The 27,482-nt window shown below is 57.6% G+C and overlaps 4 protein-coding genes across 19 annotated transcripts; 2 read left to right on the top strand and 2 right to left on the bottom strand.

Annotated features, from left to right (window-relative positions):
* Nucleotides 1–111: 111 nt before the first annotated feature.
* On the bottom strand, nucleotides 112–6,968 carry GUK1 (guanylate kinase 1). Of its 11 annotated transcripts, none has more exons than XM_036927807.2 (8): nucleotides 6,746–6,930; nucleotides 2,305–2,418; nucleotides 2,116–2,157; nucleotides 1,572–1,668; nucleotides 832–970; nucleotides 675–759; nucleotides 505–590; nucleotides 269–421 (listed from the first exon to the last, which is right to left on the bottom strand). In XM_036927807.2, exons 1-8 carry the CDS (start codon nucleotides 6,804–6,806, stop codon nucleotides 386–388), a joined length of 660 nt encoding a protein of 219 aa, XP_036783702.1. In that variant the 5' UTR covers nucleotides 6,807–6,930; the 3' UTR covers nucleotides 269–385. The 11 variants fall into 11 exon arrangements, with proteins under 11 accessions (XP_036783696.2, XP_036783698.2, XP_057346816.1 ...); XM_057490832.1 differs by lacking the exon at nucleotides 6,746–6,930 and adding an exon at nucleotides 2,962–4,520; XM_036927801.2 differs by lacking the exon at nucleotides 832–970 and having other exon boundaries at nucleotides 112–421; nucleotides 6,746–6,954.
* Nucleotides 6,901–9,968, top strand: MRPL55 (mitochondrial ribosomal protein L55). 3 transcript variants are annotated; one of them, XM_036927819.2, is made up of 5 exons: nucleotides 7,014–7,028; nucleotides 7,724–7,787; nucleotides 8,177–8,264; nucleotides 9,286–9,487; nucleotides 9,679–9,968. In XM_036927819.2, exons 4-5 carry the CDS (start codon nucleotides 9,308–9,310, stop codon nucleotides 9,826–9,828), a joined length of 330 nt encoding a protein of 109 aa, XP_036783714.2. In that variant the 5' UTR covers nucleotides 7,014–7,028; nucleotides 7,724–7,787; nucleotides 8,177–8,264; nucleotides 9,286–9,307; the 3' UTR covers nucleotides 9,829–9,968. The 3 variants fall into 3 exon arrangements, with proteins under 3 accessions (XP_036783711.2, XP_036783714.2, XP_036783713.2); XM_036927816.2 differs by lacking the exon at nucleotides 8,177–8,264 and having other exon boundaries at nucleotides 6,901–7,028; XM_036927818.2 differs by lacking the exons at nucleotides 7,014–7,028; nucleotides 8,177–8,264 and adding an exon at nucleotides 7,035–7,233.
* Nucleotides 9,969–11,301: 1,333 nt separating this feature from the next.
* C13H1orf35 (chromosome 13 C1orf35 homolog) lies at nucleotides 11,302–13,484 on the top strand. 4 transcript variants are annotated; one of them, XM_036927809.2, is made up of 8 exons: nucleotides 11,302–11,811; nucleotides 11,882–12,053; nucleotides 12,227–12,272; nucleotides 12,363–12,445; nucleotides 12,519–12,591; nucleotides 12,695–12,780; nucleotides 12,876–12,983; nucleotides 13,073–13,484. In XM_036927809.2, the coding sequence occupies exons 1-8, from the start codon at nucleotides 11,718–11,720 to the stop codon at nucleotides 13,128–13,130; spliced, it is 720 nt and encodes a 239-aa protein (XP_036783704.2). In that variant the 5' UTR covers nucleotides 11,302–11,717; the 3' UTR covers nucleotides 13,131–13,484. The 4 variants fall into 4 exon arrangements, with proteins under 4 accessions (XP_036783704.2, XP_036783705.2, XP_036783706.2 ...); XM_036927810.2 differs by having other exon boundaries at nucleotides 11,304–11,811; nucleotides 12,698–12,780; XM_036927811.2 differs by having other exon boundaries at nucleotides 11,318–11,811; nucleotides 11,903–12,053.
* Nucleotides 13,485–13,825: 341 nt separating this feature from the next.
* ARF1 (ADP ribosylation factor 1) lies at nucleotides 13,826–27,266 on the bottom strand. The gene is made up of 5 exons (XM_036927815.2): nucleotides 27,115–27,266; nucleotides 15,372–15,554; nucleotides 15,190–15,300; nucleotides 14,983–15,107; nucleotides 13,826–14,904 (listed from the first exon to the last, which is right to left on the bottom strand). Exons 2-5 carry the CDS (start codon nucleotides 15,517–15,519, stop codon nucleotides 14,743–14,745), a joined length of 546 nt encoding a protein of 181 aa, XP_036783710.1. The 5' UTR covers nucleotides 15,520–15,554; nucleotides 27,115–27,266; the 3' UTR covers nucleotides 13,826–14,742.
* Nucleotides 27,267–27,482: the final 216 nt, after the last annotated feature.

The following is a 27,482-nucleotide window of genomic DNA, read 5'->3' as shown; positions in this document are numbered from 1 at the left end:
GTGGTTCAATCTCAATTAGGCAGCTGGAGCAGGATGAGCCCTTGCATGCTTCTCCCTAGCTCCCCTTCCCACATGGTGCATGGAGTAGTCCCTGGCAGCCCCACATGTTCCCTCTGCACCCAACCCTCAAGAGCCAAGGGGCCCACCTGGTGGCCATAGCTGGTCTCCCAGAAACTGCTCCCTGCAGCCCTCCTGGGGCTGGCTGGTTAGGGGTGGGGCTGCCAAGAGCAGGGGAGAAGTGCACAGATCCAGGCAGAACTCCACAGGCTTGCGTAAGCTGTAACCCAGCAGCTCTTTATTAGGACATTGGCCCAGATCCCACAGGAGGGGCCATGGGGCAGGGGGACAGGGTGGTCCTGCCTGCAAGGACTCAGCTGGGGCCTCCTCAGGAGTGGCAGCTTCCCTGAGCCTTCTTGATTTCCTTTGGGGGTGAAAGGAGGATCTTGTGAGAGTCCAGGGAGCCACCAACCCCACCCACTCTCCTGTGCAGAGATGGGAGCCCACCTCCAAGAGCGCCTCCTCCAGGACGTGGTAGGCTTTGTCCAGGTTGTCATTGACGATGACCAGGTCAAAAAGGCCGGGCTCCTTGCCTGGGTGGGGGTGGGGCGGGATCAGGGAGTGTGTGGGGACTCCACGGACAGACCCTCCCCCTGGTGGGGCGCTCTGGCACTCACTGCTCTCCATGTCAGCCCGAGCGGCAATGAGCCGCTTGGACAAACTCTCCTCCGTCTCTGTGTTCCGCAACCGCAGCCGCTGCTCCTGATACACACAAGAGGGTCAGTGTGACAATAGGGAGCTAGGCCCACCCCGCCCATCCGGGGCCCACCCCACCAGCACATCCAGTGAGGGCGGCTGCACGAAGATAAAGATGGGCCGCAGGTCCGTCGTCTTGATGTTGCGCACGCCCTGCAGGTCCACATCCAGCAGGCAGATGCGGTTCATGGCCTGCACAGCCCGCACGGCAGCTTTGCTGGGAGGGTAGCAGGGGGCTGCTCAGGCCCGGCAGCCAACAGCCTGGAGGAGTCTCAGCATATTGCCTGTGCCCTGGGGAACCCCCTAACCTGCTCTGGGCCTACAGGAGCACCTGTAGGGGCCCACCTTCACCCTGGCACCCGCTCCACCATTTTGGAAGCAGCCTGTGCTTGAAGGACCTCTGTGGACTACAGTGCAGCATGATGGTCCTGTGGGGTCCCTGCTTCACCCCTGCAGACTGCTCAGACTGGCTGCTCAGAGGCCTGCCTGGGCATGCCTGTTCCCAGAACACACGTCCACCTGTCAGCCAGGTGGGAGGAGCCCAGCCCCAGGTGGAAGCTAGCCCAGCCCACACAGACCCTGCTGGGGAATGGGGGGGGTTGGGGAGGGAAAGGTGGGTGCCTATTAGGCCAACACCCCCCAGACACCCCACTGGTTGTGGGTTGGTGCAGAAGAGGCTGCATTGCAGTCTTCAGGCCTGTGGGACCCAGGTCCACAAAGTCCTCACTGCCCACTAGCCCCACAGTGGGCTGGCCAGGAGGGATGGCCTAGGAAACCCAGACCCCCTGCTCAGTCCCCACTCTGCTCGGGTGGCCCACCTGGTCCCATACAGGTTCCCCGAGAACTCGGCATGCTCAATGAAGTCCCCCGCAGTGATGTCCTGCTGCATCACCTCCCTGGTCACAAAGTAGTAATCTGCAAGGAGCAGGTGCTATGCCAGGCTGCCTGCTGCCAGGTCCCAGGGAACATGTGGCCAGAGCCAGCCCACCTCCCCATCTGCCCACCCACCCCAGGGCTGCTTCAGCTACCAGGCAGAGAGGGGTCTGAGGACGGGATAGAGGCAGGTGTCACTTTCCACACCGCCCTCAGGGGCCTGGAGACCACTGTCCTTGCCCAGGGAGGCTAGGAGCTTCCAGACTGGTCGACAGGCACAAAGTCCCAAAAGGCCACAGAAGACACTTGTGACCTCAAGCCCTGAGCAGCGCTCGGCTACAACTTCAGTGCACGTGGCCCTTGGAGGGTAGCGCCTCCTGCTGGGGTCAGGGCCCCTAAGGCCTTCCCTGCCCTGGCTCATGCCTTGCAGGAGGGGCCATCTGTCAGGCGGCACTGCAGCCCCAGAGCTGAGCCAAGTCCTGAGCTCACCTTTGCCGTTCTCCTCTCCAGGCCGAGGGTCCCTCGTGGTGTCTAGGAATAAGCCCCTGTGACGACCCAGGGTTTGTGGCCCGCGATCCCTCCCCAGGCCCACTCAGCAGCATGGAGGTGTGGGGGCCCCATGGTGAGTCAGCAGGGGCCCGACCCCCTCCCCAGGTCCTGAGTCCCCTGTGGCCTCACGGGACACGCTGAAGCCAAAGATGCCACTGTGCTCCTGCAGGAGCCTCTTCAGCAGAGTACTTTTCCCAGCTCCTGATGGCCCACTCAGGACCACGGGCCGCGGTCCAGACATCCCTGTGGGCAAGGCACAGAGGTCAGGGAGCCCAGGGACCCTCCCAATGGGAGGGGGCTGGGGTGGCTGCAGGACCCACCTCTGCCTGCATGACCACCCCAGGAACCAGGGAGAGCTGAGGACAGACCTGCACACCTCCTGATAGCGAGGTCTCCTTGATGGCAGACCAACCACAAACATGCAGCCTTCCTGGCCTGTGTCCCAACCCCACCCCTTGGGTAGCCTGGACTTTGGCTCCAGGGAGGGGCACATCTAGGTCCCCAGCCCAGTGTCTTTAAGCATTGCTCCCCAGAGGTGGCCTCAGTCAAGGTCAAGGGAAAGCATGCCCCATTCCAGGAACTTCCACTGGGAAGCTGGGAGCCAGCCCTGAGGGACCAAAGCTTTCTGGCCCCTCCCTGATACTTGGGCCCTGCGGGGCAGGCAAGGTCCTGCTCCAGCCCACAACTCAGGCACATATCACAGGTGAGAGCAAGAGGGGTGGGAACGGACTCTGGGGCATCAGCCCACCCAGCTCTGTGCCTGTCCACCCCCACCCCAAGACCCACCTCCTGGATGGGTTGCAGCTTCCTGCTCAGCTTGCAGCAGCTCCGGACAGACTGGCAGGGGTGGTAATCCCTGCCTGTTCCTTGCTCCCAAGGGCATCCAGCCCTGCCTGCTGAGCCTGCCCGCCCAGCTACTGAGTGTGACAGGCCAGGAGGCCAGGAGCAAATGGGGTTGCACAGGGAGACCCCTTGGGGAATGAGGCAAGCCTAGGCTCCCTGCACAGCCTGCCCTTACAGGGCTCTGCCTGGGAACCCCCAGCATGCCTCTGCTGGCTGGCCCAGGAGGAAGGGCTTGCTCCGCCTGTGTACACCAGTGGCTCAGTCCAGGAAGCCTACCAGCAGGACCCCTGGGCTGGCTACTGTCCTAATCCTCAATGCAAGAGAATAATCCTGCTAAAGCATTACTATTCTGGGTCCACTGCACCAGTGCATGCACTCTGCAGAGACACAGGAGGAGATGGAGAGGTCATCTCTAGCCACCGTCCCAGCATCGCCCCCTCGCCAGGCTTCCAGTCCAAGCTCATCTAGGATGATCCATCTCTGACACACAGTGTGGCCCCCTCTTTCCCCCAGGGCCCCGGCTGTTGACCTTCAGGAAGCCCCTTCCTCCACTGGACCCTTGAGGGCAGCTCCGCCCACACCCCGGGTCTGTCCTGACCTCCAGGTGCTGAGGGACCAGGGTAGGAGAGCTGCATGGATCAGAGAGGCTGGTGGGCCTGGTAAAAAAAAGGCCCAGGTGGCTGGCCACCACCACACTACCTGCTGTGCTGCCTAGGTCCTCCCAGGACTCGCAGAAATAAGGCAGGAGAATGCGCCCCTCCCACGGTGGGGACTACCCTGAGCACTCAGCCAGGGTCCGGCCAGGCCTTGCTCACAGCAGCAAACCCTCAACCCAGTGGCACAGCTGGGCTCCTGGACCTCCAGGGAGAGGAGGACCCAAAGGGATCCTATATCCCCAAAAGGGGTGCACAGGGAGGTGCCTCTGTTCTTGGAGGTCCCTGCAGGATGTCTCCTGTCTGCCTGTGCAGAGGGACCTTGACACCCTACACCTCCAGCTATGAACCCTAAGGTTCCTGCCCTGTTCCCCACTCCCATGGGGAAGCCAGGACAGCAAAGGCACAAACCTCTAGAGACTGCAGACCCCCCACCCCCAGGAGGACCCTTCCTCAGTAAGGACCAAGACCCTGCTCAGAAGGCCCAGCCCGACACCCCAGGGCCACACATTGGCTTCCATCCCTCCATCCTGTGGAGCTTGGGAGTGGAGGAGCCTGATGCACTCCATGGAACCCACCCTGATGGGGACAGGGCACCTGGACCAGGCAGCAAGCAGAAGGGACACACTGTACAGGATAGGCTGTGGCCTGCCCAGCTTGGGACCAAGGCCAGCCTGTTCCTTCTAGCCCAGTATCCAGGCCCCCAAAGCTTGCTGTCCCTCTTGACTTTCCTCAGGGCCAAACCACTGGTGATGTGGTGACATGGAGTATGGGACACCTCCCAGTACTGCCATCTCATGGTGGTGGGGTGCAGGCAGCTAGGCCTGGCTAGGGTGCCTGAGCCCCAAGCTGACTCCTGGGCCCACACAGGAGGGCTGGCCCATGCAACCATGTGGTGACATTGGGGACATGCCTCTTTCCAGCCACAGTGCTCACCAAAGCTGCCTCCGAGCACAGTGTGGGACAGAGGTCCAGCCTCGGGCTCAGGGACCAAGTGCCTGACTTTGGCTCTAGAGCCTGGTAGAATCCACCAGGAAGTGTGGAGGGACAGGTCACCCCTTTCAGGAAGGGAGCCCCAGCCAGGAATCTCTGCTCTGTATCCTCTATCCTGTGACTACTGGAAACCCCAAACCCCAGCTGCCTGGCAGGAGGCTATAAACTTCACAAGAGCTGCTGGAGGGCCCAGGAAGCAAGCCCCTGCACTACGAACCCTCTCCAGAATCCCTGGCAGCCGGGCACTGTCCTCCACAAGCACTTCCTGCTCTGGAGGTGGAATCTCCTCCTTCCTCTGCCAGTTGCCTGCTGCCTCCCTTCCCAGACACCCAAACTGAGGAAGCCCTGCTTTCCAGTGGATGGGGCCAGTGAAGCAGTCACATCTCTCCCCAAACAGGCCATGTTGGTAAGGAAGCCCCGGCCATGCCCCTGGGCTCTGTGTGGGACTTACCAGCCAAGCCACCTCGAGAAACCACTCAGCTTTTCAGAGCCTGGCTGGAAGCAGGACAACCACAAAGCAGCTGGCATTTTCCTCCTCTCTTCCTTTCCCCACAGCAGGGCATGGACCAATCCTACCCTAGAGGAAGCCCCATGGTGGACAACTCCAGCAAGGGAAGGGTCCAGAGCACAGGAACTATGGAGAAGCAGAAGCCCAGGCCCTGCAGAGAGGATCAGCCTGACTCTTACAGAGGGGAAACCAAGGCCCAGGACACAGGACCAGGGAGGGATTGAAAGGGAAACTGAGGCCAGCACACCCAGGGCAAGGGAGGTCCCTGAACCTGACTGAAGAAGTGCCACCACCGTGACCTTCCCTCCTGGGGGCTGGGGTCGCCTCCTTCACCTCACCCACACAACACCCACTCCCTTCTCCCTTCCTACTCATCCTCAAACAACCTGTAGCATTTCTCGGCTTCCCTGCATGAGATGGTGCTGATCTAGGTGTTAAGAAAACAGCCCCGAAGAGAAAGGCGAGTGTCTCACCGCTAAAACTCCTGAATCTGCTACTCAAGGAAAGCTCTGGTCCTACTGCTTACAGCCAAATCCCAAGGACTTGGTCAGCGCATCCCAGGGACCTCTGTGAAAGCCCAGGCAGACTGCACCTATAGCAGTTGTGGCGCCTACCTGGCCATGAGGTGCCTGACCTGTGCAGGCAGCTGTGTGGATTCTTACATAAGCGAATGGACTGGTGCTCAGCTGGCAAAAACTCGGCCCCAGTGGTAGGTCAGGAGACCACGTGGTCCGGGGGTAGGGGGAAGGCCTTCGGGTCCCTCCCAAGTCATTCTTTGGTCTTCCCACCCCAAGACAAAATAGGACGACCTCACTGCTCTCAGGCGAATGTCCAATTGCAGAAGATGGGCAGCTCCAGTAAGCTAGACTCGAGGTTTCTGAAGCTCCCACCCCCGCCTTTGCCAGTAACCTGCTCTTGACCGCAGGGTCGGTATCTGCACCGCTCAGCCGCTCCAGGGATGCTCGGAGCAGCAGCTCCAGCGACCCAGGGCCCTGCTGGGTTTGCCATCTGGGGTAATGACTAACTAAAGCCTACAGGTGAGCCACCAGGAGAGCTTCCCAACTGTTATCTCTGCCGCCCCACTGGAGCTGCGGGAAGATACCACCCTCTTCACAGCCCTCGCCAGCCGAGGCTCTGCCCGCACAGGCTGGCAGGCGGCCCCCTTGAGGCAGAGCTCCCGGCTGTCCTGGAGCTCCGCTCTGCCCCTCTGCATCCTGCACGGTCCACAGGGCAGCAGCGTGGCGTCCTCAGGCTGCGTGGGGCCGAGCAGGGGACGCAGCTTTCAGTTTACCTGAGGAATGAGGACAACCGCCAGGACACGCCCACGCACAGCCGGACTTGGAAACGCGGGGCGCCTTTGGAGAAGTCAGCCTACTCCCGCTGAAGACGTCCGCTCTCCGCGAAGAGCCGCCGGACCTGGGCTCTGGGGCCCGAGGACCTGCATGACCCGTCCACGTGCCCCGACGCGGGCGAGCCGTGGTGTCCCCGGGGGACGAAGAGGGCTCCGCGCGAACGGCGCCTGCGCGTGGGACGGCGACGCTCGGGCCCCGACCGTCAAGAGGCTGTCACTCACCGTCCGAAGGCACCCGGCCCAGGGCCGCCGCCACCAGCCCGGCCAGCGGGCGCCGCAACATGAGGAGCCGCCGCCGCCCGCGGGGCTCCGTCAGCGCCACCCTGGGCCCCCTCCGCCCGAGGGGCGAATGTCACAGCGCAGTGCCGCCTCCGCCCCGTTCCTCAGGGGCGTACGTCAGCGTCGCGCGACGCAGCGCCCACGGATGACGCCGGAGCGGCCGTGGCTGTGCGCGTGGTGACGTCTTATCCGGCTCCCGCAGGTCCTCGACTCGCTGCGGAGCTCGGTAGGTGGTAGGTTGGTCCCGTAAAGGCGCCGCGTCGCGCGTGTGGGAGGGCTTCCGCCGTTCTTGGGCGGGAGGCTCCCTGCGCTTCGCGGTCCTGCGGTTCCAAGGCCCTCCGGAAGTAGACGACGGAGGCCCGCAGAGGCCCGGCCCGGAGAGAGGAGACACCAAGACAACGCTGCCCATCTCGGCCGGCGCGCGTTCCCGGGTGTGTGTGTGTCCGAGGTCTCAGGTTTTAGGCTCGGACACTCGGGCTTGTCGCCTCAGAAACCTCCGCACAGATTCTTCCCGGGGAGTCAGGGCTTAGTAAGAATAGCCCTGAACTTTGCAAACCCTACCACGCTGGGTTTTGTGAGACATGATCTTGCAAAACAGGTGTGAGCCCTTCTCCAGTTTACGTTTAACTCCGTTCTAGGAGGGGCTTCCGATTCTCTATTCCACTAGAATGGGCTTGTCCTGTTCTACACTTAAAGAGTCAGTCTTGGGAGTAGGAACTAGGCATCCGCTGTTCAGAAACCTTTTACGGGTGGTTCTAATGCCAGGTTAGGACTGAAGACCTGATAGATTACCTGATAGGTGGAAACAAGCCTGTCCGAGGCAAACATGGGCCTGTGCCTCCTTCCTGGCTGGGATTTGAGGAGCATCAATTAGGTGAGGAAAGCCTGCCTTTCAAAAATACTTTTTATTTCTTTGTCCAGATCATCACACACCGGGCCAGGGGTGTGCCACAGGAAGAATGGCGGTTGTGGGCATCCTGCTGGGGTAAGTGTGGACTTATAGACCCCTTGGGACCACTGTCATGGAGCCATCTGAGGGAATGCTCACTCAGGAAACCTCACCTCTGGGCCTCTGGAGAAGGCCACTGGCCTTTCTGCTGTTCTACTTGCCCTTTCTCTCACCCCTTGCCTCCCTCCCAAGTAGTGTGATCAGTGTTGCTAGGAGAAAATGAATTCATGTTCTGAGTTGTTCCCTTGGGATCTGTGGAGAAGGTGGCAGGGGAAGTGGGGAGCCTCTGCAGCTGCAGTCCCTGGAAAGCCCTCATCTGGGGAATGGCTTACCTTGGAACATCTGCTGTCTTCTGGAGGGTGGGCATCAGCCCCTCCTGGATACCTCCACAGCCCACCGACCCCAAGCTCCCTGGTGCTGCTTAGGTCCTGGCCTTCCTGGATGAGTGCGGGCTCCTCCAGCCCTGGAGCACACCCCGTCTCCTTGCTGCCACCTCCATGCTGCTGAAGGCTGGTACTGGATTAATTCTGCCAAAATTTACTGAGTGCTCAGCTGGGGACCTGGGACTTAACAGCAAATAAGAAGAGGTTCTTGCTCCCCAGACATGAGTTTAGTGGAGGAGGTGGGTTCTTAGTGTGAGGTGTGAGCTGGGAACCCCCAAGGCAGGGCCACTGTGCTGGGGCTGTGCAGTCACAGGGCACTTGAGTGGGCTCCCTGTGGGACTGGGTGGGCAGCTGTGACTCTGCCTTTTATCCTGCAAGCAGTGAGCGGTTTTCAGAACCACCATCCACAGAGCAAGGCCACTCCTAGAGAACCCAACTCCTGGGAGTTCTGATGACTCTGTAGACACATTTACCCAGAAGCCTGGACCATGGCAACAACCTTTAAGTCTGAATCCAAGTTTGCATGAGAGTCAGGCTGGAAGTGGCTTTGGGTGTCAGAGGCTAGGCTGGGAAGGGGAATCCCAGGGCCTGAGTGGGTGACATATAGCTGCAGGTCGATGCCGCCTGGTGGAGTAGCCTGAACAGGGCCCTGCCCCACCCTTTCCCTGCCCTGTGTGTTTGGAGGGGGCAGCAACCTGTCAGGAAGCTGGGTGGACTCCAGCTGTCTTGATCCGATTGGGCTGCCATAACAGTGCCACAGGCAGACAGGCTTATTTCCTATAGCCTTGGAGGCTGGAAGTCTGAGACCAGGGTGCCTACAAGGTCAGACCTCCTGTGGCTTGCAGACAGCTGTTCCTCACTGTTACCTCATGGGAGAGAACTGTGGTCTCTTCCTATAAGGATACCAATCCTCATCCTCATGACCTTACCTAACCACAGACACCATCTTGTGGAGGTTAGGGCTTTACCATGTGAATTGGGAGTCAGGGCACAGATGTTTAATTCTTAATACCAGGATGCCCACCTCTGTTCTGGACAGAAAGCAGGGGCAGCTCTGACCATGTCCTTCTTGGGTGTGGGTCACCATGTGCCACCACAGGAGCTGGCTGGGCTGGCCGCTGACCAGCGTGTGAGTGCCTGTGTGTTTACAGCCTGCTGAGGCAGCGTGTGGGGATGGGGACCGCCTCTGAGGGATGCCAACTGCACACATCCTCCCAGTGGTCTAACAGCAGCAGATCCTTGCTCACGCGTGTGCACCGGCAGGCCTATGCTCGCCTCTACCCGGTGCTCCTGGTCAAGCAGGATGGCTCCACCATTCACATCCGCTACTGGGAGCCACGGCGGATGCTGCAGGTACACTCTGTTCCTCCTCACTTCCCTGGTGCATTGGGCCGGCGTCCACCCCATGTTAATTGCTCTGCCAGGGAATGTGGGCTCTGAGCTGCTGCAGCTCAGCAGGGGAGGGAGAACCAACTTAAACTGCATGGTACAGCAGAGGATGAAGTAGACCCAGAAAGCTCTATGTGCACCTGCCCTCCCTGCAGATGCCCGTGGACCTGGATACCCTATCCCCAGAGGAGAGGCGGGCACGGCTCCGCAAACGTGAGGCCCAGCTCAGGAAGAAGGAAGAGAGGCCAGAGCTGGGCGATGACTTTGACATTGGGCAGTACAAACAGTTTTGGACCAGGAAGTGACCTTGCATGGAAGCTGTTCTGGCCCAGGATACTGGAGGGGGGGGGCATGTCTATAAATGGTTATGTTCAGGAAGTTGCCTCCACCCTGCCTGTCCTGTGCCTCAACCTGGAGGGAACTTCTGTAACAACTTACCAGGGGCTGAGTTGTGTCAAGTCATTGGGAACACCAAACTGAGGTCTTGGGCCATCCTGGGGCAGCCCCTCTTCCCAGCCTGGTGTCCACTATGGGCCCCAGCCGTTGGGCACCTGCTTACAAACCTGCTCTACGCTTGTAGAGCACTGCCACACAGATGGTGGGGGTGACCCTGCATCTGGTGGTGGCTCTTGGGGGACAGCCTGGGTTGAGCGCCCACCCCCAGGCTCCTTGAGCAGCTCTGACCCTGTTCGCTGACCAGACTGGCCATGCACTGACACATGGGTATGTCTGTGGTGTCTGTGCTGTCCCTCCAGCTTCTGCCCCTGCTTCCCAGTGGGGGACACCAACAGTGTTTTCTGTACTTGCTGTTCAGGCCAGGTCATCATGAGGCTTGTGGAAGGCAGCGAGGACCCCCACCTAGGGCCAGTGCTGGAGCGGTGGAGGCCATATGCCAGTGGGGACCAGGAGCCCCACAAAATGCCCACAGTTGGGTCTGTCCATGGCAACAGCCAGGGCTCTTGCCAGGCTTGGTTGGAGGGCCCTGTGGAGCTACTCTGTTGGGCTGGCATATAATCCTGCTGGCGCCAGCTCCTCAGAGGTCCCCACCTACACAGGCCTCCTTTCCCATCCCCTCAGCCACTTTGAGACTTCAAACACCATCTAGGCTGATGACCCCAGATCCACACTGGGGGTAGCTGCTGATATGTTGAAGCAAGCACACTTTGCCGACCTTGCCTTTCCCGAGCATCTGGTCCTTGTCCAACGTGGCAGCACTGCTTCAAGATTACTGAGCCCCAAAGCCGCCCCTGGGACACCTGCCACTCCATGCTCCCCCATAACGAGGTGACCCGAGGTGCCTTCCTGAGCTGAGACCTTGAAGAGGTCACGCCTATAGTTTAGGACTTAATGGGCCATGCTGGAGGACCCTGCATAGCCAGGACCCAGGGGAAGCTTTGCTGTTAAGGCCACCAAGGCTCAAAGACGACTTAGCAGTAGTGCGCTACAGGGCCAGGCTCAATCGCAGTAATGACTACCACTGTAGGGAACTCTGAAACCCCAAAGAATTAAGTGAAGGTGTTGGAGGAGGGGTCATAGAGCCAGGTCAAAGGCTCCTCCCTCCCTGATGCCGCCAGCTGGTGGGGCGCGCGGCCCGCTTACCAGTGACCGAGGACACGCTGGGCTTCCACCCGGTATAGCTGGTCCACGGGGCGCGTCCATCCGCTCCCCATGACCAGAGGCAAACTGGCAGGGCAGCGCGCTAATGACAAGTCGGGATACCCAGACTCTGATCCCGGCCGAGAGCCTGACCCAAACTGCGAGCCCGACCGGGATCCCGACACTGGCCGCTGCCGGAACCACACCTGCTTCCGGGACGCTCGCGCCTTAATTGGCACGTGATGGCCAGGACCATAGCCCTCTTGGACACTGCCCCAAGTGTCCTCCGAGGGCACCGGGTCCTGACATCCCTCACACAATGGGACCTCTAATAACGGCCGGCGCGCAGGCCCAGGTCCAGGGCCTTCTCCGTGCCATCCTCGGGCCAGGGAGCAGAGCTCAGGCACAAGGGGCGGGAGTTCGGGCGGAGCGTAGGTACAAGAGCTAAGGATTGAGGAGAGCAGTACGCAGGCGCACGCGGCCAAGCGGTTGTCGTCACGATGCGCGACGCAGGAGCAGGAGCGGGCGCTGTTGGGAGCGCGGACGCAAGGGGAGCTGGGAGCTTGGGGTCGCAGGGGCCCGCAGGTAGCCTAGCACCATGTTCGGATCCAGCAGGGGCGGCGTGCGCGGCGGGCAGGACCAGTTCAACTGGGAGGACGTGAAGACCGACAAGCAGAGGGAGAACTACCTGGGTGAGCACGGTGCGGGGGCCGGTCTGGACACGCGAGCTTGGGGGCTGGGAGCGAACCGAGCCGCGACCAGGACTCGCGCTCCGTCCCGCAGGCAACTCACTGATGGCCCCAGTGGGCCGTTGGCAGAAGGGCCGCGACCTCACTTGGTATGCCAAGGGCCGGGAGAACGGCGCGGGGCTAAGCCGCGAGCAGGAGCTGGCTGCCGTGAGGCTGGCAGAGCAAGAGGCTCTCATGGCGGCTCTGTGAGTGCGCACGGGGAACGGGGACCGACGTCGGGGATGGAGCATGGGGCACGGTCTGGGTACCTGGGCGGGGGGCGGGGCTCGGGGACGGAGGACGGAGCTCCGGGGACAGGCGAGGGGATCCAGGAGCGGGCGCGCCCGGCTGCTCCCTGAAGCTGGCGGGGGCCCTGCAGGGGCTACAAGAACGTGAAGAAGCAGCCCACCGGCCTGAGCAAGGAGGTGAGGGGCGGATGGTCCCGGGGGGCGGGGGCGGGGGCGGGGGCGGGTTGACCCCGCGCTGCTGCGAGCGCCGTCCCCGCTCTCCCACAGGACTTTGTGGAGGTCTGTAAGCGGGAAGGCGGGGACCCCGAGGACAGGGGAGTGGAGCGGCTTCTGGGCCTGGGGAGCTCCAGGTGAGGGGGCCCCAGGGCGGGAGGGGGTAGGGCCTCACCCCGGGGCGGGGCCTCACCCGCTGCATTTCCGCAGTGGCTCGGTAGGCCGAATGGCGCTGTCCCGAGAAGACAAGGAAGCCGCTAAGCTGGGGCTGTCCGTGTTCACGGTAAGAACGGACCCCCTTGCTGGGGTGCCCCTTTCTGAGGGCTGGTGTCCTGGACACGCGGGCGCTTGGGCGCCGCGCACGCCCCCAGAGCACCTTTCCTCAGCAGCACCAGCGCACGGAGAGCGGTGTGCCCGGAATTACCCCGTCTTCCGCCAGGAAAAAGCCTCGGGAGGACAAAGTGGAGCCAGGGTAAGGGCTTGGATGTCTGGAAAAGGGGCTCAAGCTGGGAGGGCCACCCCTGGGGAAACCCGATTCCCATGGCTTGTGGCACTGTTACCCCGCAGCCCCGAGAGCCACAAGAAGAGCAGGAAGGAGAAGAAGAAACACAAGGAGAAGAGAAAACAACGGGCGCACAGGAGGGCAGTCTCCTCTCCAGGCCCCGCTTCCTCCGGGTAGGCCCCCCCTCATCCAGTACTCTGCCCGGTAGGCGCATGCCAGACGGCTCACTGCCCCTTGCACCCCGTTTCTGTCTCCTCTGCAGGCACTGCTCTGGCTCTCCGCCCTGCAGCCAGAGGCAGCCCAGGCATGATAGTGACTGAGCCCAATCCCTGGTCCTCCACTTCCGTTTCCCTTCGTGTCACTTCCTCTTTGTACTTGCATAAACTCATTTCAAGTAGAGCATGTCTTACACTAAAGGGAAGGTCGCTGTCACGTGGAAACAGGAGCAGCACTGTCCTGGGGAAGTCCTAGGCTGCTGCAGGGAGCAGACCTCTGAGGTCTGGGGTGGGCTTGCACCTGGGGCATCCCCACCCCCTGCTGCCAGTCCACTCTTACACTCTTCTGAAGGGTACTGCCACCCACAGGACTTAGGCTTCAGCATCCGCCTGGGCTGCATCTGTTATTGCAGACTTTTTTTTGCTTCTAATTAAAAGAGAAAAATTATGTATTCAGAACCTTGGTCTGGCCTAGTGCAGGGTGGGACTCCTATATGGGTGGCCTGGACATGGATGTCACATCCAGCCAGGAGCAGGGGCCCCCTGGCAAGGGCTCCTGGGGTAGCTTTGAAGCTCTACCAGGTCGCACCCTCCTGGGGGTGCCACTAAGTGAATGTGAGTAATGGTGGGGGCCTACACATGACCAGTGGTCCTGGTCCCTTGGGTACACCCCAGGTAGTGACCCTGCTGTCCCTCTCATGGCCAGGCATCTCTATCAGGGAGACCAATGAGGTAGTCACTGCAATGACCCTGGGACACACGGGGGGGGTGGGGGGGGTGTTGGCACCCAAACACTGGAAAACCATGAAATGGTAAGATTTTATTCTGACAGCTATTAATTACAGTGCTCATCTGTCGAAATGAAAACTGAACACAAGTATACAAACAGTTGATTACTAATTGTGTATTGAAAGCAGTAAAGGTTCCACGACACCAAGTATACCAGTTCTGAGTTTCCCCAAGGTAAAGTTTAACAGCGCCAGCTTCTTCAGTGTTTATCAAAATACAAAAGAAAAAGAGGTGGTGTTTTGATGGCAGGTCTGACCCTTGCAGGCTGAGGGGTTGAAAGCATGTGTAGATGGGCTGCCCTGCTGCCCATGCTCCTGCTGGTGAGGCCCCCGCTCACATGTGAGCATCTCATCCAGAGCTCCAGGCGCCTTCAGGGGTCCGCGCCCCAGGCGGCCACGTGAGCATAAGCACAAAGGCCATGGGATGCAGTGACCCGGGCACAAATCAGGGGTCCCACTGTGACTATGCAGGGGCCAGGCCACTCCACCCCAAGTTCCCAATGGAGCAGAGGCCACTGCAGAACCCAAGCGAGGTACACTGCTCCCTTCTGAGTGTCAAATATTTGTGACTATTTTTAAAAACACATGGAGTTTGGGTTAAAAACCAACCTCCGAGATGGAGCTGCACAGATTTAAAGCCTAGAGCGGGGCACTGCCTGTGGGAGGCCCCAGTGTCTGCCATCCTTTTCAGTACTCAATAGTGGGTTGATTTTCTTTTTACAATAAAAAAAGCTGAGTAATATTGCATAGGAGTACCAGAAACTGCCACGTTGGAAACAGAACTATTTACATTAAATAAAAACCCGGCTGCAGGCTGCGTCTGCACATTTACAGCATGTGAAGCACACTGACCACCAGGGGCAGCTTCTGGCACTCTCCCCCTCCCACGCCCCCTCAGGGGAGAGAAGGCAGGGCGGGGCACAGCACGTTCACTTCTGGTTCCGCAGCTGATTGGACAGCCAGTCCAGCCCCTCATAGAGCCCATCCCCGCTGGTGGCACAGGTGGCCTGAATGTACCAGTTCCTGTGGCGCAGAGAGTGCAGGCCCAGCTTGTCTGTGATCTCAGCAGCGTTCATGGCATTGGGGAGGTCCTGAGGAAGGCATGGCAGGCAAGGTCAGTGGGAAGGCAGGCACAGACATCCCCCCTCAATCCCATCCCAGGCGCATACCTGCTTGTTGGCAAACACCAGCAGGACTGCGTCCCTGAGCTCATCCTCTGCCAGCATCCTCATGAGCTCTTCGCGGGCCTCGTTGACGCGCTCTCTGTCGTTGCTATCGACCACAAAGATGAGCCCTGCAGGGTGCAGGGATTAATGCCATTAAGGCTGGATTGGGGGTGGGGTGGGGGCACCTTGCCCCTGGCCAGCGCTGCTCACCTTGTGTGTTCTGGAAGTAGTGGCGCCACAGAGGCCGGATCTTGTCCTGGCCACCCACGTCCCACACAGTGAAACTGATGTTCTTGTACTCCACTGTCTCCACGTTGAAGCCTGCAGGAGCACCAGTTGGCGTGAGCCCCTGCTGGAGCCCTGCCCAGCCCCCTGCCACCCCTGGCCCTCACCTATAGTGGGGATGGTGGTCACAATCTCTCCCAGCTTCAGTTTGTACAGGATGGTGGTCTTCCCAGCAGCATCCAAGCCCACCATGAGAATGCGCATTTCTTTTTTGCCGAAGAGGCCCTTGAAGAGGTTGGCAAAGATGTTCCCCATGCTATTGTCCGGTGGGCAGCACTGGACAGAGAAACCTGCAGAGACAGAGTCTGTGGGTCTACTCCTATGCCCCCAGAGCTGTCGGTGCACAGCAGCCTGGAGAGCACCCATCCACCACAGGTGGCCCACCTTGCCCTGAAAACGTACACAGGGCAGAAGAAATTCAGAACAGATCAAGAGGAGGGATGCTGCCTGCCTGGCCACTCAAGCTCCAAGAAGTCCTGGAAAGGGAGGGTCTGGGAATCTTTGGAACAAGGCTGACTGCATTTGAGGCAGCAGCTGCCATCTCTCAGGAGGAGATGCCCAAGGCCACACGGCAACTTGCCACTGCCACGGTGGGAAGCGACTTCCGACACATAGTAAGAAGGGAAGTGTGCCATTGACAGCTGTGGCTTTCAAATGAATGCTGCATCCTCCAGGTCTACCCGGGAGCATTCAAGGGGCCCTGTGTCTCCCGAGGGCCTCACAAAGTACAATGCAGCCCAAGCTCAAGTCTGGTGCTCAGACAACTAGGAGTCCCTCACCCAGGCCATGTTCCCACCAGAGCTTGCCAACATGCATAGGGCTTAGCCCTCACCCCAGGGCCTGGGTCCAAGGGCAAGAAATGTGATGGTGCAGGGGAGCCTTCCAGGCAGATACCTCCCCTAGTTGCAGTCTGCCCAAAGGGGAGGCAGCCTGTGCACTAAGAGCAGGCACACCAGGACTTCACTGAATGGGCTGGGACCTAAGGTCAGCAGGGTGGCAGGGACAGGAAGATCACAACGGTGAGAGGGCGGGTGGGGCCGCAGAGTGGCCCAGGCCTGGCCTCTCAGTGTTGCAGCGCCTTCATTCTCCAACTGCGTCGTTTGCAAACAAGGTCAAGGAGCAGGGGCAGGGAAAGGCGGGTGTGGGTCACAGACACATCTGTGCTCCAGGCAGTGCATCACGTGGGGAAGGAATCATGAGCTCTGTGGTCCTTGGGCCCACCTGGTGGGTCAGTAGCTGTGCCCCAGCCAGCAGCAAGCACCAGAGATGTGTACTCCACTGCTTCTCAGCCCTGCACCCTTCCTCAGCATCTACAGCATCAGGAAGAGGTGGCTCCCTCTTCCTATCAGCAGAGCTCCACTGTGTGTAGAAGCTGCCCTTCTTCCTGAGTGGTGATGGCGCAGGGTGCACACCTTATACCCCTGTGCCTTGGAGTGCTTTGGACACATTTTGATTTGAACAAGAATTCAAGAAATTACATTTTAAAACTTAAACACACACTCTTCAAAATCAATACCAGTGAGGAAGTAAAGCAATCCTGGACTGAGTGGGTGCAGGTAGGGCCTCACCATCCTCAGCTCTGCAGGGGAGGACAGGATCCTCTGGGAGCTGCTGAACAAGTGGTGGTGTGGGTACACTCAGAGACGTGGCACACTCGACAGGGAAGCAGATATAAACTGCCCAGAGACCCCAGGCCCCATGGCCAGGACCTACTGATGCCTGCACCCAGAGGCCCCTAAAAACTTTAGTTTTGGGAGAGACATTTTTTTAAATTAATTTTTTAAATTAAAATTTGCTATTTAAAAAAGCAAAACAGTAAAAAGCAACCCCCCACCCCAGCCCCACACACAGCCCCAGCATCAAAAAGGTGGGGCCCTGGTGCCCACAAAACATGAGCCAGGGCATCAGAACACAGGAAAAGGAACCTGACAGACCCGACAGCCAAACTGAGATCCACAAACATAGGGGAAAAAAGGAAAACTAGCAGCAGTTTAAAAGATCAACATCTACCTTGGGTATGGTAATGTCATTTTAGGTAGAAACCAAAGACAATCCATGGAAGCAGCAACAGGGAAGCTGGACTTCTGCTCTGGGAGACAATGCCGGAGAACATGAAGCAGACAGGAGAAAGCATTTGCCAGACACCTCAGGGAGATGTCCATCAAGCCAGGAGACACACCACACCGCAGACCCGGAGAACGGCCACACCCACCATGGATGCAGTGTTGCTGGACTGTGGCAGGGAGCTCCTGCTCTCTGCCAGTGGTGGTGCACCACCACAAGCTGCTTCTTACAAAGCTAAACACACTTTCTCACCAGATGTCTGGCAGCTGTACTCCTTGGTGCCCACCCAGAGGAGGGGACAGGCCCACACGGAAACCCACACACATCTCACAACAGCTCTGCTCACCACCACCAGCAGTGGAAGCAGCTCAGATGTCCTCCAGTGGGCAGTGCATAAAAGGACACTGGGACATCCAGACAAGGTGACATTTCCCCACTGAGAAACTGGGCTACTGAGCCACGAAAAGACAAGGGACCTTAGTACACATCACGAAACACAAGCACCCAGTCAGAGAAAGCTGCGTTCTGTATGATTCCAGCCGCGACATTCTGGGAAAGGTGAGCCCGCAGAGACATTTGGGAGACCTAGGGTGCCAGGGATCGGGAAGGGAGGGAGACCAGACAGTGCCCAGGGCATTTTCAGGGCAGTGACACTACGCTGTGAGACTGCAATGAACTCTTGTCCAAACCACAGGCCACAGCCCACGGGACAAGCCTTAATGTGTCTGGTGGACTCTGGGCCCACCAGCTGGAACAGAAGCACCACCTGTGGGTGTGTACAGCCAGGGAGCTGTGTGTGCAGGATATCTCTGCAAACCATCTTCCCATCAATTATGCTGTGAACCTAACACTGCTCCACAAAGGTGAAGTTTCAAAAATAAAAAAAGAGAAAAGGACAAAAAACAATCATCTAATAGAAATTCCAAATACGAAGAACTCGGAAAATTATAGGGAGGAAATTCTTAAATGTTCCAGAACAGAAATCTCCAGGCTGAAGGGGACTGGGTTATGAACACCAGACTGCAGAGACCCACCCACCTGAGAGGACCAGAAGTCAAAGTGATGCTTGAAACCAGTAACAACACGGCCACACATCATCCAGGCAAGGCCCTTGCCACAGGCATAAGGCTGCCACGGGCAGGGAGCCCCTGGCAGCAGAGGGGGGACAATGGCCCAGCAACCAGCCCAGATGGAGCAGGAAGGTAGAGAGTTCCAGGAAAAAGTGAACTGGGAAAACTGATAGACAAATAGGAGTAGGGCATTTTCACAAGTCCTGTGGGACATGCAAGCCAGTCACCAGGTGGCTCAGTGGTGAATGGCATTTACCATGACTGCTGCTGCTGGGTGTGGAGGTCAGAGCTTGTGGTGTCAGGGCCCCCTCACCATCCAAAGCTGACAAACTGAGGAATGCTGGCAGCAGGCTAACCTCAGGACTTGGAGGAAGGGACTGTACGGCAGGGCTGCGTGGAGGCATGCTCTTGTTCTGGTTTCCATGTTCATGCAAATGGAGCACTGTGATGCCAGCACCCGCAGCCCCAGCCTGCCTGTGGTTGCCCCTGGCTTGCCTCAGCCCTGCCAAGCCCTGATTCCAATGTGGCCCCCCTCAGTTCAACAACAAAGTCCTGGAGCCCTCAATGGGGAAGGGACCACACATTTAGTGGAAGTACATCTGGGGTTTAAGACGTGAACCCAGCTCCTGCTTTCCCACCTTATGAGCACCTACACTAGCCCTGCCCCCAGCACTATGTGCTACTGTCAGAGGTCCAACATCTTAGGGGTGTTCAACAGTAACATCAGGATACTTTTTGGGGTACTCCGCACAGGTTCTAATGTGACATCCAGCCTGGGTGTGAGCTGACCCTCTCCTCCACTGAAATCTCTCATAACTCAAGTCAAAACATGCCTTTCAGGGTCACAGTAACAACCCCGCAGGTTAGTGAGCAGAACACCAGATCCATAATGAACACACTCTCCCTCTGGTCAGCACCAGGAACACCAGGGTGGCAATTCAGCACTAAAGCAAAGAACTCGGTGGACTATCCTCATATGCCGAGGTCTACCTAGCTACAGGCAAAGGCCAACAACAGGGCCTCCCTGGGGAAAAGCCAGTCTGATGGAAGAAAGCATAGCTCTGTTCACACCCATCCACTCCAGGAAGTGAACCCAACTTAGTGCCTGGCTTATCTCCTGAGCAGAAATACACGTCTCAGTGCCCTCTCTCTGCCCCCTCTGCTCTGCCTTGGTGGTTTCAGGGCACACCAGACGGCCTGGCTTGAGTTGGCCAGAGTGGTGCAGCTGGCTCTGCAGAAAGAAAGGTGGCCATGTCACCAGCCCAGTAGCAGGGGGCTCAAACGATGAACCCCTACTGGGGTACAGCAGGTGACACCAGACTATTCCTGCCCCTTTGAACCAAGTTTACTGAAGCATAGTTATGTACAGGGAATGCACAGCTCACTTACAATCTGCTTTAACATCTAATTGGAGAAAAGCGCAGCACAGGCTTCTCTGAGAAGGGACATGTGTTCTGAAATGCTTTCCTCAAGGCTTTCATTGACAACTGCCTCCAGCAGAGCACGTACCTTGTGATAGGCCTTGGACACTGAACCTACCCTTCCCCAGCCATGGGACCTTCCTCCCAAGGGGCCCACTTGGATGCAGCACATCAGCTAACAGCCTCAGCCCCACCCTGCCTGTCAGCTCTACAGCTCTGATACCCCTCACCAGCGATCCACTGTTTTATGATGATTTAGTGGAAGAGGGAAACAGAATATGCCAATGCTAACTAACTGCTGTGGCAAAGACTCTGTGACAAAGGTGTGATGCTGCCACATGCCTGAGGGCACAGAGCTCCATGTGCCCACACTCAGCAATCTAGCCCAGTTGACTGGACTTGCCTTTCCCACCAGGTCACTGACACCAGTTTACAGTACATCCTCACTGTATCTGACCATGTGCTCTCTGCATACATGCATCGTGTCCAGTAGACACCCACATCCCACCTCTCTTATGTTTCTCTCATCAGAAGAACTGACAGGATCTCCTCCTTAGCAACCTTCACACACACACAAGGCAGTGTCAAATACAGTTGCCATGCTGTGACTTACATAAAGACACAGGACTTACTGTCTCAAAACTGAAGCCTGTGTTCTCAGCCCACCACCCCAACCTCTTCATACTCCAGAAATGTCTCACTCTGGTCCACACTGAAGGCAAGCTCCAATGAGGGCCCGGTGTTTGAGATGCTTTTAGGATGTTTTACAAGAACCAGTTAAGCACTGGGCTGGCCTCTCTGCAGTCCCACAACCCCTGGGGGAGGAGGGAGAGCCCCAGAAGGCTCCAGGCCAGCCCCCTAACCTGGGAAGACTGGTCTCTGCCCTGCTGTGGCACGTGACCCCACACCTGAAAGAGGGGGCCCCACCTGTCCGGTCTGCACCTTAGAAGGAGCACTATGTGAAATTCAGTGTCAATGAGTCTTCAACAGCTTAAAATGCAAGGTGGTCTCCTGGAGCCCCAGTTTTCTGGCTCTCACCCTTGGTAACATGCACACCCAAGAGCCACTGTCCACTGTCTACTGCAACTTAGCTGCACTGACTAGAAATACCAAAGTATTTAGGTTCTTCTAAAAACTGAAAATAGAAATACCACTGGACCCTGTAATTACACTCCTAGGAATTTATCTGAATAGAACAAAATCCACGATTTTAGAAAATATACGCACCCCTATGTTTATGGCCGCACTGTCTGGAGACAACGTAAGCGTCCATCAATAGATGAATGGATAAAGATGACCAACATATACACAATGGAATATTATTCAGCCCTAAAAAGAAAAGAAACCCTGCCATTTGCAACAACATAGATAGATCTAGAGGATTTTATGCTCAGTGAAATAAGCCAGGCTGAGAAAGACAAATACCATATGATTTCACTTATTTGTGGAATATAAAAAGCAAAACAAAAGGAACAAAATAGCATTAGACTCACAGACACTAAGAAGTGACTAGTGGTTACCAAGGGGGAGAGGAGGGGGCAGGGGAGAGGAAGAAGGAGACTGCTGAACCACTGTGATGTACATTTGATTAAAAAAAAAACCCAAAGCATTTAATGTAACACGCTTACATGGAGTTGCCCAGAGGCATTAACATGACTGTCTTCAAGGCACTTGACCAAACACTTGTGTCCTTCAGGGGCCAGCCCCCAGGGAGCAACAGCATGAGAAGCCACCTTACACGGACGTCACAGGCCTCCCATCCGCCCTCTGTCCTTGCCCAAATGCAATGCAGTCTGAAGGACTTATTACTGAAACTAATTAGAGATCGAAATGCAAATCTGCATAAACCACAATGTTAAACTGCACACAGATGCCTGAGGGGCCAGCCCTTGCTCACCTGCAGGCCACGCTGGCTCCCCGGTGGTCCCCCACGCAGGTGCAGAGCACGAGCAGCTTGGGAGCCACTACCAGCTGGATGCCTCCTGTTTCCCAGCTCACCCAAGAGCAGGTGTTCAATGACTACAGCACCTGGCGACTCTTGAATGGCGTCACCAAGTGGAGAGGATGCAGGCTCTCAGAGGTCCACCTCAGCTGCTCGACTGCGTGGTGAACGGCACGCAACATCTTCACCACAGGGGCCATGGGCAAAGCCTCAACATATCCCACACACGGGCCCCTCTCCACACCCAGAAAAGGGACCTGCTTACAGGCTGTCCTGAGGGAAGTTCCTTTTCAGGCGACTTGTGAGGCTGCAGCAGCCCTGCCCCCACTACCTAGGCCTGGATCTTGAAGGCACTTTCGTTTTGAAAACAAAATAAAAAGCAACTGCAGCCCCACTTTATCTGAAAGAGGGGCTTCCAGAGGCTCAGAAAGAGAAGGGATAGCGGGGCCAATAGCTTCCACTGGATTGGCCCCTCCAGTGACCCCATCATGATGGCAGCTGGGACCAGGTTACAGCCCCCAGACACCTTCCAAGAAGCTGGCCTTGCCCTTGCATGGAACGCCTGTACGACCTGGGTGGCACAACCTCTCAGCAAGCCTCCCTCTTCCTGCCCTGGTGGCCCTGGAGCCAGGAACCTCATTCACACTTGCTCAAAGCCTGCTTAAGGCCCCCCCAAGGGATGCCCGCTGGCCCCTAGGTGACTACATGGAGTGCCTGGCACATCTGCCCCCACTCACCCTAGACTCTCGTACTGCCCTGATGCAATCCGCCCCTCATGGGCTACTGTCCACACTGATGCCACTAACTTCTTCCCATATTCTGAAACCCTCATCCTGGGCACACCCAAAAGTCCGTCTGCTTTCCCAGCTGGCCCATCATCGCTCCTTTGAAAGGCTTAGGGGCTTCCACCCCATAAGGTGCTCTGGACACCAGGGAGGGACCTGTTAAGAGGTCAAACTCAACACCACACGCAAGTACAGGCAGCCCACCACCTCTACCCTTGTGACAGGGAGGCAGCAGACAACCAATGCCACACACCCACTACATGGCTCTGACCATCCCTGAACAGAGTGGTGAAGAACATGGCTTACAGGAAGACTCATGCTTCCACCCTGGGCACAACCGCACGCACCACAAGCTCCAGGGAGGCAGTCCTGAACCAGTGGCAGAGACCGCCCGACTGAGCACGGGCTGGCAGCTCACTCTTGGGGCCTGTTGTGTCCACGAAGCCAGTTTTTTTCCCCGGACTGGAAACAGAACCACTCTTAGGTGAGGTTCCATGAAGAACAAAATACAGTCACCCTGATCTACAAAATAGCTGCCTTCCTGGAAAATTCAGAACATCTATTAAAGTTATGCAAAAAAGTCATCTCTGTATGTAAACCTGAATCAGATTTAAGAAATATGAACATTTTCCACCACACTGAAAGTCACGGAGTGCAATGTTGCCACTCCCACAAATTCCCCAAGTGCCTTTCTGGGGGGGCTAGCTGGCACAACCAAAAGGCTTCCGACCCTCATGTGCTCGGCTCCTGCAGGCCTCCCCAACTACAAGGGTTCCTCCCACCCCATGCTGGACACAGCCCACTGCCTGAGAGAAGCCCCAGTTTCTCCCACACAGGTCTCATGCCCACACTCAGTGCCTGCCCCTTTCCATGTCCACCTGGCCTCACCTTCCTCCCTCCTGCCCCAACATTCCTCTGCTGGGCACCCAAGGGATTCACCATCGGGAGAGCAGAAAAGAACACTTTCCAGGGCCCTCAGGGATTAAAAGAGTAAAAAGACAATCATACACATCTACAGATACGCTCTTTCTAAACATGAGTCTGTCCAGGAAACCTGTCAAGTTCACGCCAGCTAAGTTACACCTAAGTGTGCAGCCCAGGCTTTCCCAGCCTTCCAGAGGAAGCCATGGCTATAGAGAGGTGCTGACTGGTCAGGGCAGGAGACAACATGCAATACCTCTGGTACAGCATGTGCACAATCTGCTCTCCATCCACCTGCAGACACCTGCGACTGGTGACTGAGAGTACATTTCACTGATTCCCAGCAGCTGGCAAGATCTTCTTCCCCTTTGACAGAAGAGAAATGCTAAAAGCTGTAATTGTTTCAAACAGTTTCAAAGATTCAATCAGTTAGTTAGGGTCTGCACACTCCCCCACAGGCAATAGGCAGCTTCAGGACATCCCTTGCTCTGAATTCTGCGATAACAACACTCAGTGGTACATCTAACTTTTGCCTTCATGCCTACTCTCCATGAATCTAGACAGGACCCTGAAATTGTTTCTTGGTCATCTGTACCTAATTTAACTGTAAGATGCTCAAAAACTCCACATTAATAATTAGTTCCCATCACAGACTGCTCACAGGTATGGATGTAGCTGGGCCTTCTGTTAATGCTGCACCCGGACAGCCACCCCTGTGCCTCCCAGGTGTGTGAAAATGCTTGCCTCCTGCAGGGAACTGCTCCCAAGTGCTGGGTAAAATCTGCTCCTTTCCTACTTTTCCAACTCTTCCTTCCTTTAGAGGGGGCTGACAAGAAGCCCATGCATCCCTCTCTACCTGCCCATGACAGCCTGCCAAGCTCTTGCAGCCAGTGTGCAAAGAAACCAGGAACTGCAAGGGAGACAGTGGAAGTGGGCAGACAGGCCTTGGGGTGAGGGCCCTAGCTCTCCTAGCATAAGGACCTTCTATGTTTGTCCTCTCCTGGACTGTTCAGCTAATCAGCCGAGGATACATCTGAGAATGCCCAGCCCCGTCAGGCACAGAAAAGTGGCCACAGCAGCACCTGCATTCATCACACCTTAAGGACACGGCCATAGGCATCCTGGATGGGCTAGAATGCAGGTGTGACCTGGGACACCATCCACACTCTGTATTCACACCCCCTCCACACACACACACATTCACTCTCTCTCTCTCCCCATGCCCCCCACGCTCTGGATTCACTTCCCCCCATACACAAGCTCTGGAATCACCCCCCTCCCGGACCCCACACGCACACAAACATACAAGCTCTGAAATCACTTCCCTCGCATACACACACTTTGATTCATCCTCCACACACTCCCTGGAATCACCCACTCCACACACACACTCTAACCCTCACAGTGTTACATGCACATCCTGAGCCCACCTGTCCTCCAGGAGAAGGCTTACTCTCCCCCCAGAACAGGTCAAGATGTTCCAATCAACCACTTCCCAAGGTGTGCACGGTGCCCACTGCCTGGGCCATGAACAGGAGGCCGTGTGGACCTTCTCACCTGATTTTAAGATCCTCACTGTAAGTAGTGTTCCTGTGTGTCCCCACCACCTGGGCCAGCTTTGCCTCGATCCCCTTTTCTTCCCCTAATTCCAGGAAGGTTCAAAGGACAGAGAAGACAATGTCTGGGGGCAAGGTGCAGAGCTGTCAGAAGCAGTTGGGCAGGCCAGGCATATCCATAGGCACATGAAGGCTGCAGGAGCACTGTGGCCTGACTGGTGGGTGATCAAGAGCTGTCAGGGCGACATTCCACCTGCAGAGCCTGCACAGAGCACATCCAGCAGGCTGAAGCTTAGCCCACCATTTGTGTATTTCTTGAGGGCTCTTTCCCTTGGCTGTGCTTACTGCCTCAGACACTTGCCTCTGGAGATCACATCAGTGGCCCAGCTGATCTGGTGTTTGGATGCAGCCTAAGGTCTGAATGTTCTCTCCCTGTGGGAGACAGGCAATGCCAACCCAGACCACACCACTAAACACCAGAACCGTGAAGCAGAGAACCAGTGTTTGCTTTCTGCTAACTTCCCTTCAAGGATGAGCACACAGCCTGTGAGTCAATTATCCAAACCAACTACTTTTAAGAGTTTCTGAAGTCAATTCTGAACACCCATGTCTGAAGATGACCCTAGTGGGAAATAGATTTCTAATGCCTAACTTGTGTTATTTTCAACAGGACATTCCTGAAGACAGTGACACCTGTATGTTCTGCCCAACCAAGAGAACCTTCATGGGAAGAAGGCTCACTCTGCAAAAGGTCAAGATACGTGATTAGCACGCACACACTCAACTTCTCCTAACTTTGACCTGGCTAGTAACACACTGCATTTCCAGTTCTTGTAGTTTTGGCTACTCAATGCGGTTCCTCAAATCTCTCGAAGTGAGCACCCCACACATGCAGTCCCTACGCGTTACATATTGGTAACTGGCACTCGAGAGAGCCCCAGTGCACCCCACATCTCACAGCCCCCCCCACAGAGCCCCAATGCACCCCACATCTCACAAGCCTATACACACACACAAACACGCAATACAGTGCTGACCACTGGTTCTGAAAAACAAGAACTGGAACTGACCATTTCAATGCCTTCAGTGGCACCAACTACACAGCTCTCCACAATGACTTCGGGACCACCACAAAGGGCTTGAATTCCCACCTCCTCCAGCCAAGTCTGCTCTTTTATAACAGCAATTTGGTGTCCTGAGAAAATGAGAGTGCCCCCTAACTCGGAGGTAATGTCAGAACTGACCCCCTAATACCTTAAATATTTTGTACCAATCGGCAAGCCTAATTAGCAAAGCTACGATTTCACCCACAGTACCCCCTAGATTGTGCAACAAAACCTTGGGGTACTCTGCGAGGGCGGCCAGGCAAGTCGTTCCACAGGTAGGTTAAAGATACACCACTTCAGAAGGAAGAGCGTTCCCGGGGAAAGTAATCCGGGGTCACCACAGGCTTTAAGGGTCCGGCCCAATGCTCCCGCCTGGGGCCCCGGCCCCGGAACCCGGGCCCCGCCCTGCCCTGCCCAGTGCGAACAGGAACTGAGCTCAAACCCTGGCCATCGCGTGACCTTGCGGCGTCCCAGGCCGCGGGCCTCAGTTTCCTGGTCTCGAGACCCCGAGGCGGGAGGCCTCGCAGGCGGAGCAGGAAGGTGGCCTTCCGGAGCAGCCCGCGGCCGGACTTCCGGACTCCTGCCCCAGGCTCTCAGGCTGTGCCGATGGCCGGCGGCTCGACATCCCGCCACCCCCGGCGCGGCCCCCGCCTCGAACTCCGCCCCGGCCTGACTCCGACCTCTACCCGGGCCCCGACCCCCACCTCGGTATCGGACCCCGCCTAGACCTGCACCCCAACCCTCCGCGCCCACCCCGCCTCGGTCTCCATCCCGGATTCGGCCCCCGCCCTGCCTGGCCTCGACCCCCAGCCAAGCCTCGACCCCCGGTCCGGTCTCACCTCAGCCCCGACCCGGCCCGGCCCCACCTCGGCCCTCACTGCCCCGCCGCCGGGGGGGCAAGGCCTCGTGCAGCCCCGGCTCTGGCACCCGCCCCCTACCCAGCCCCGGGCCCGGTCCCCTCTCCGGCTCCGGCCCGCCGCCTTACCCTCGGCGGCCGCGGCGAGGCTGCTGCTCCCAGCCAGGCGTTGGTTTCGCTCCCACAAGATGGCGGCTCTGACGGCGGCCACGTCAGAACCTGCTACCGCGGAGGACGCTGGGGAACAGGGCGGGGTTTCGCTCTGTTCCGCCCCCAGGCGCACGCGCAGTCTCGGGGTGGGGAATGGGCCGTGGGCGGGGACACAAGGATAGAGACTCCGCCCCGCCGCCTGCCGCGCCCTGTCCGTCGTTGCAGGCGCGCGCCCCGCCTTGGCCGGGCGGGGCTCTTCTGCGCTTGCGCCGCTAGGCTCTTAGAGGGCGCGGCGCGGAACCAGCCTGCCAATCTCGTGGATGCGAAGACTGAGGACCCGCGCTGGG

Source organism: Manis pentadactyla, chromosome 13 (genome assembly GCF_030020395.1).
Source record: "Manis pentadactyla isolate mManPen7 chromosome 13, mManPen7.hap1, whole genome shotgun sequence".
NCBI lineage: Eukaryota > Metazoa > Chordata > Mammalia > Pholidota > Manidae > Manis > Manis pentadactyla.
Note: the sequence above shows the minus strand (reverse complement) of the source record. Positions and strands in the feature narration are given on the sequence as shown.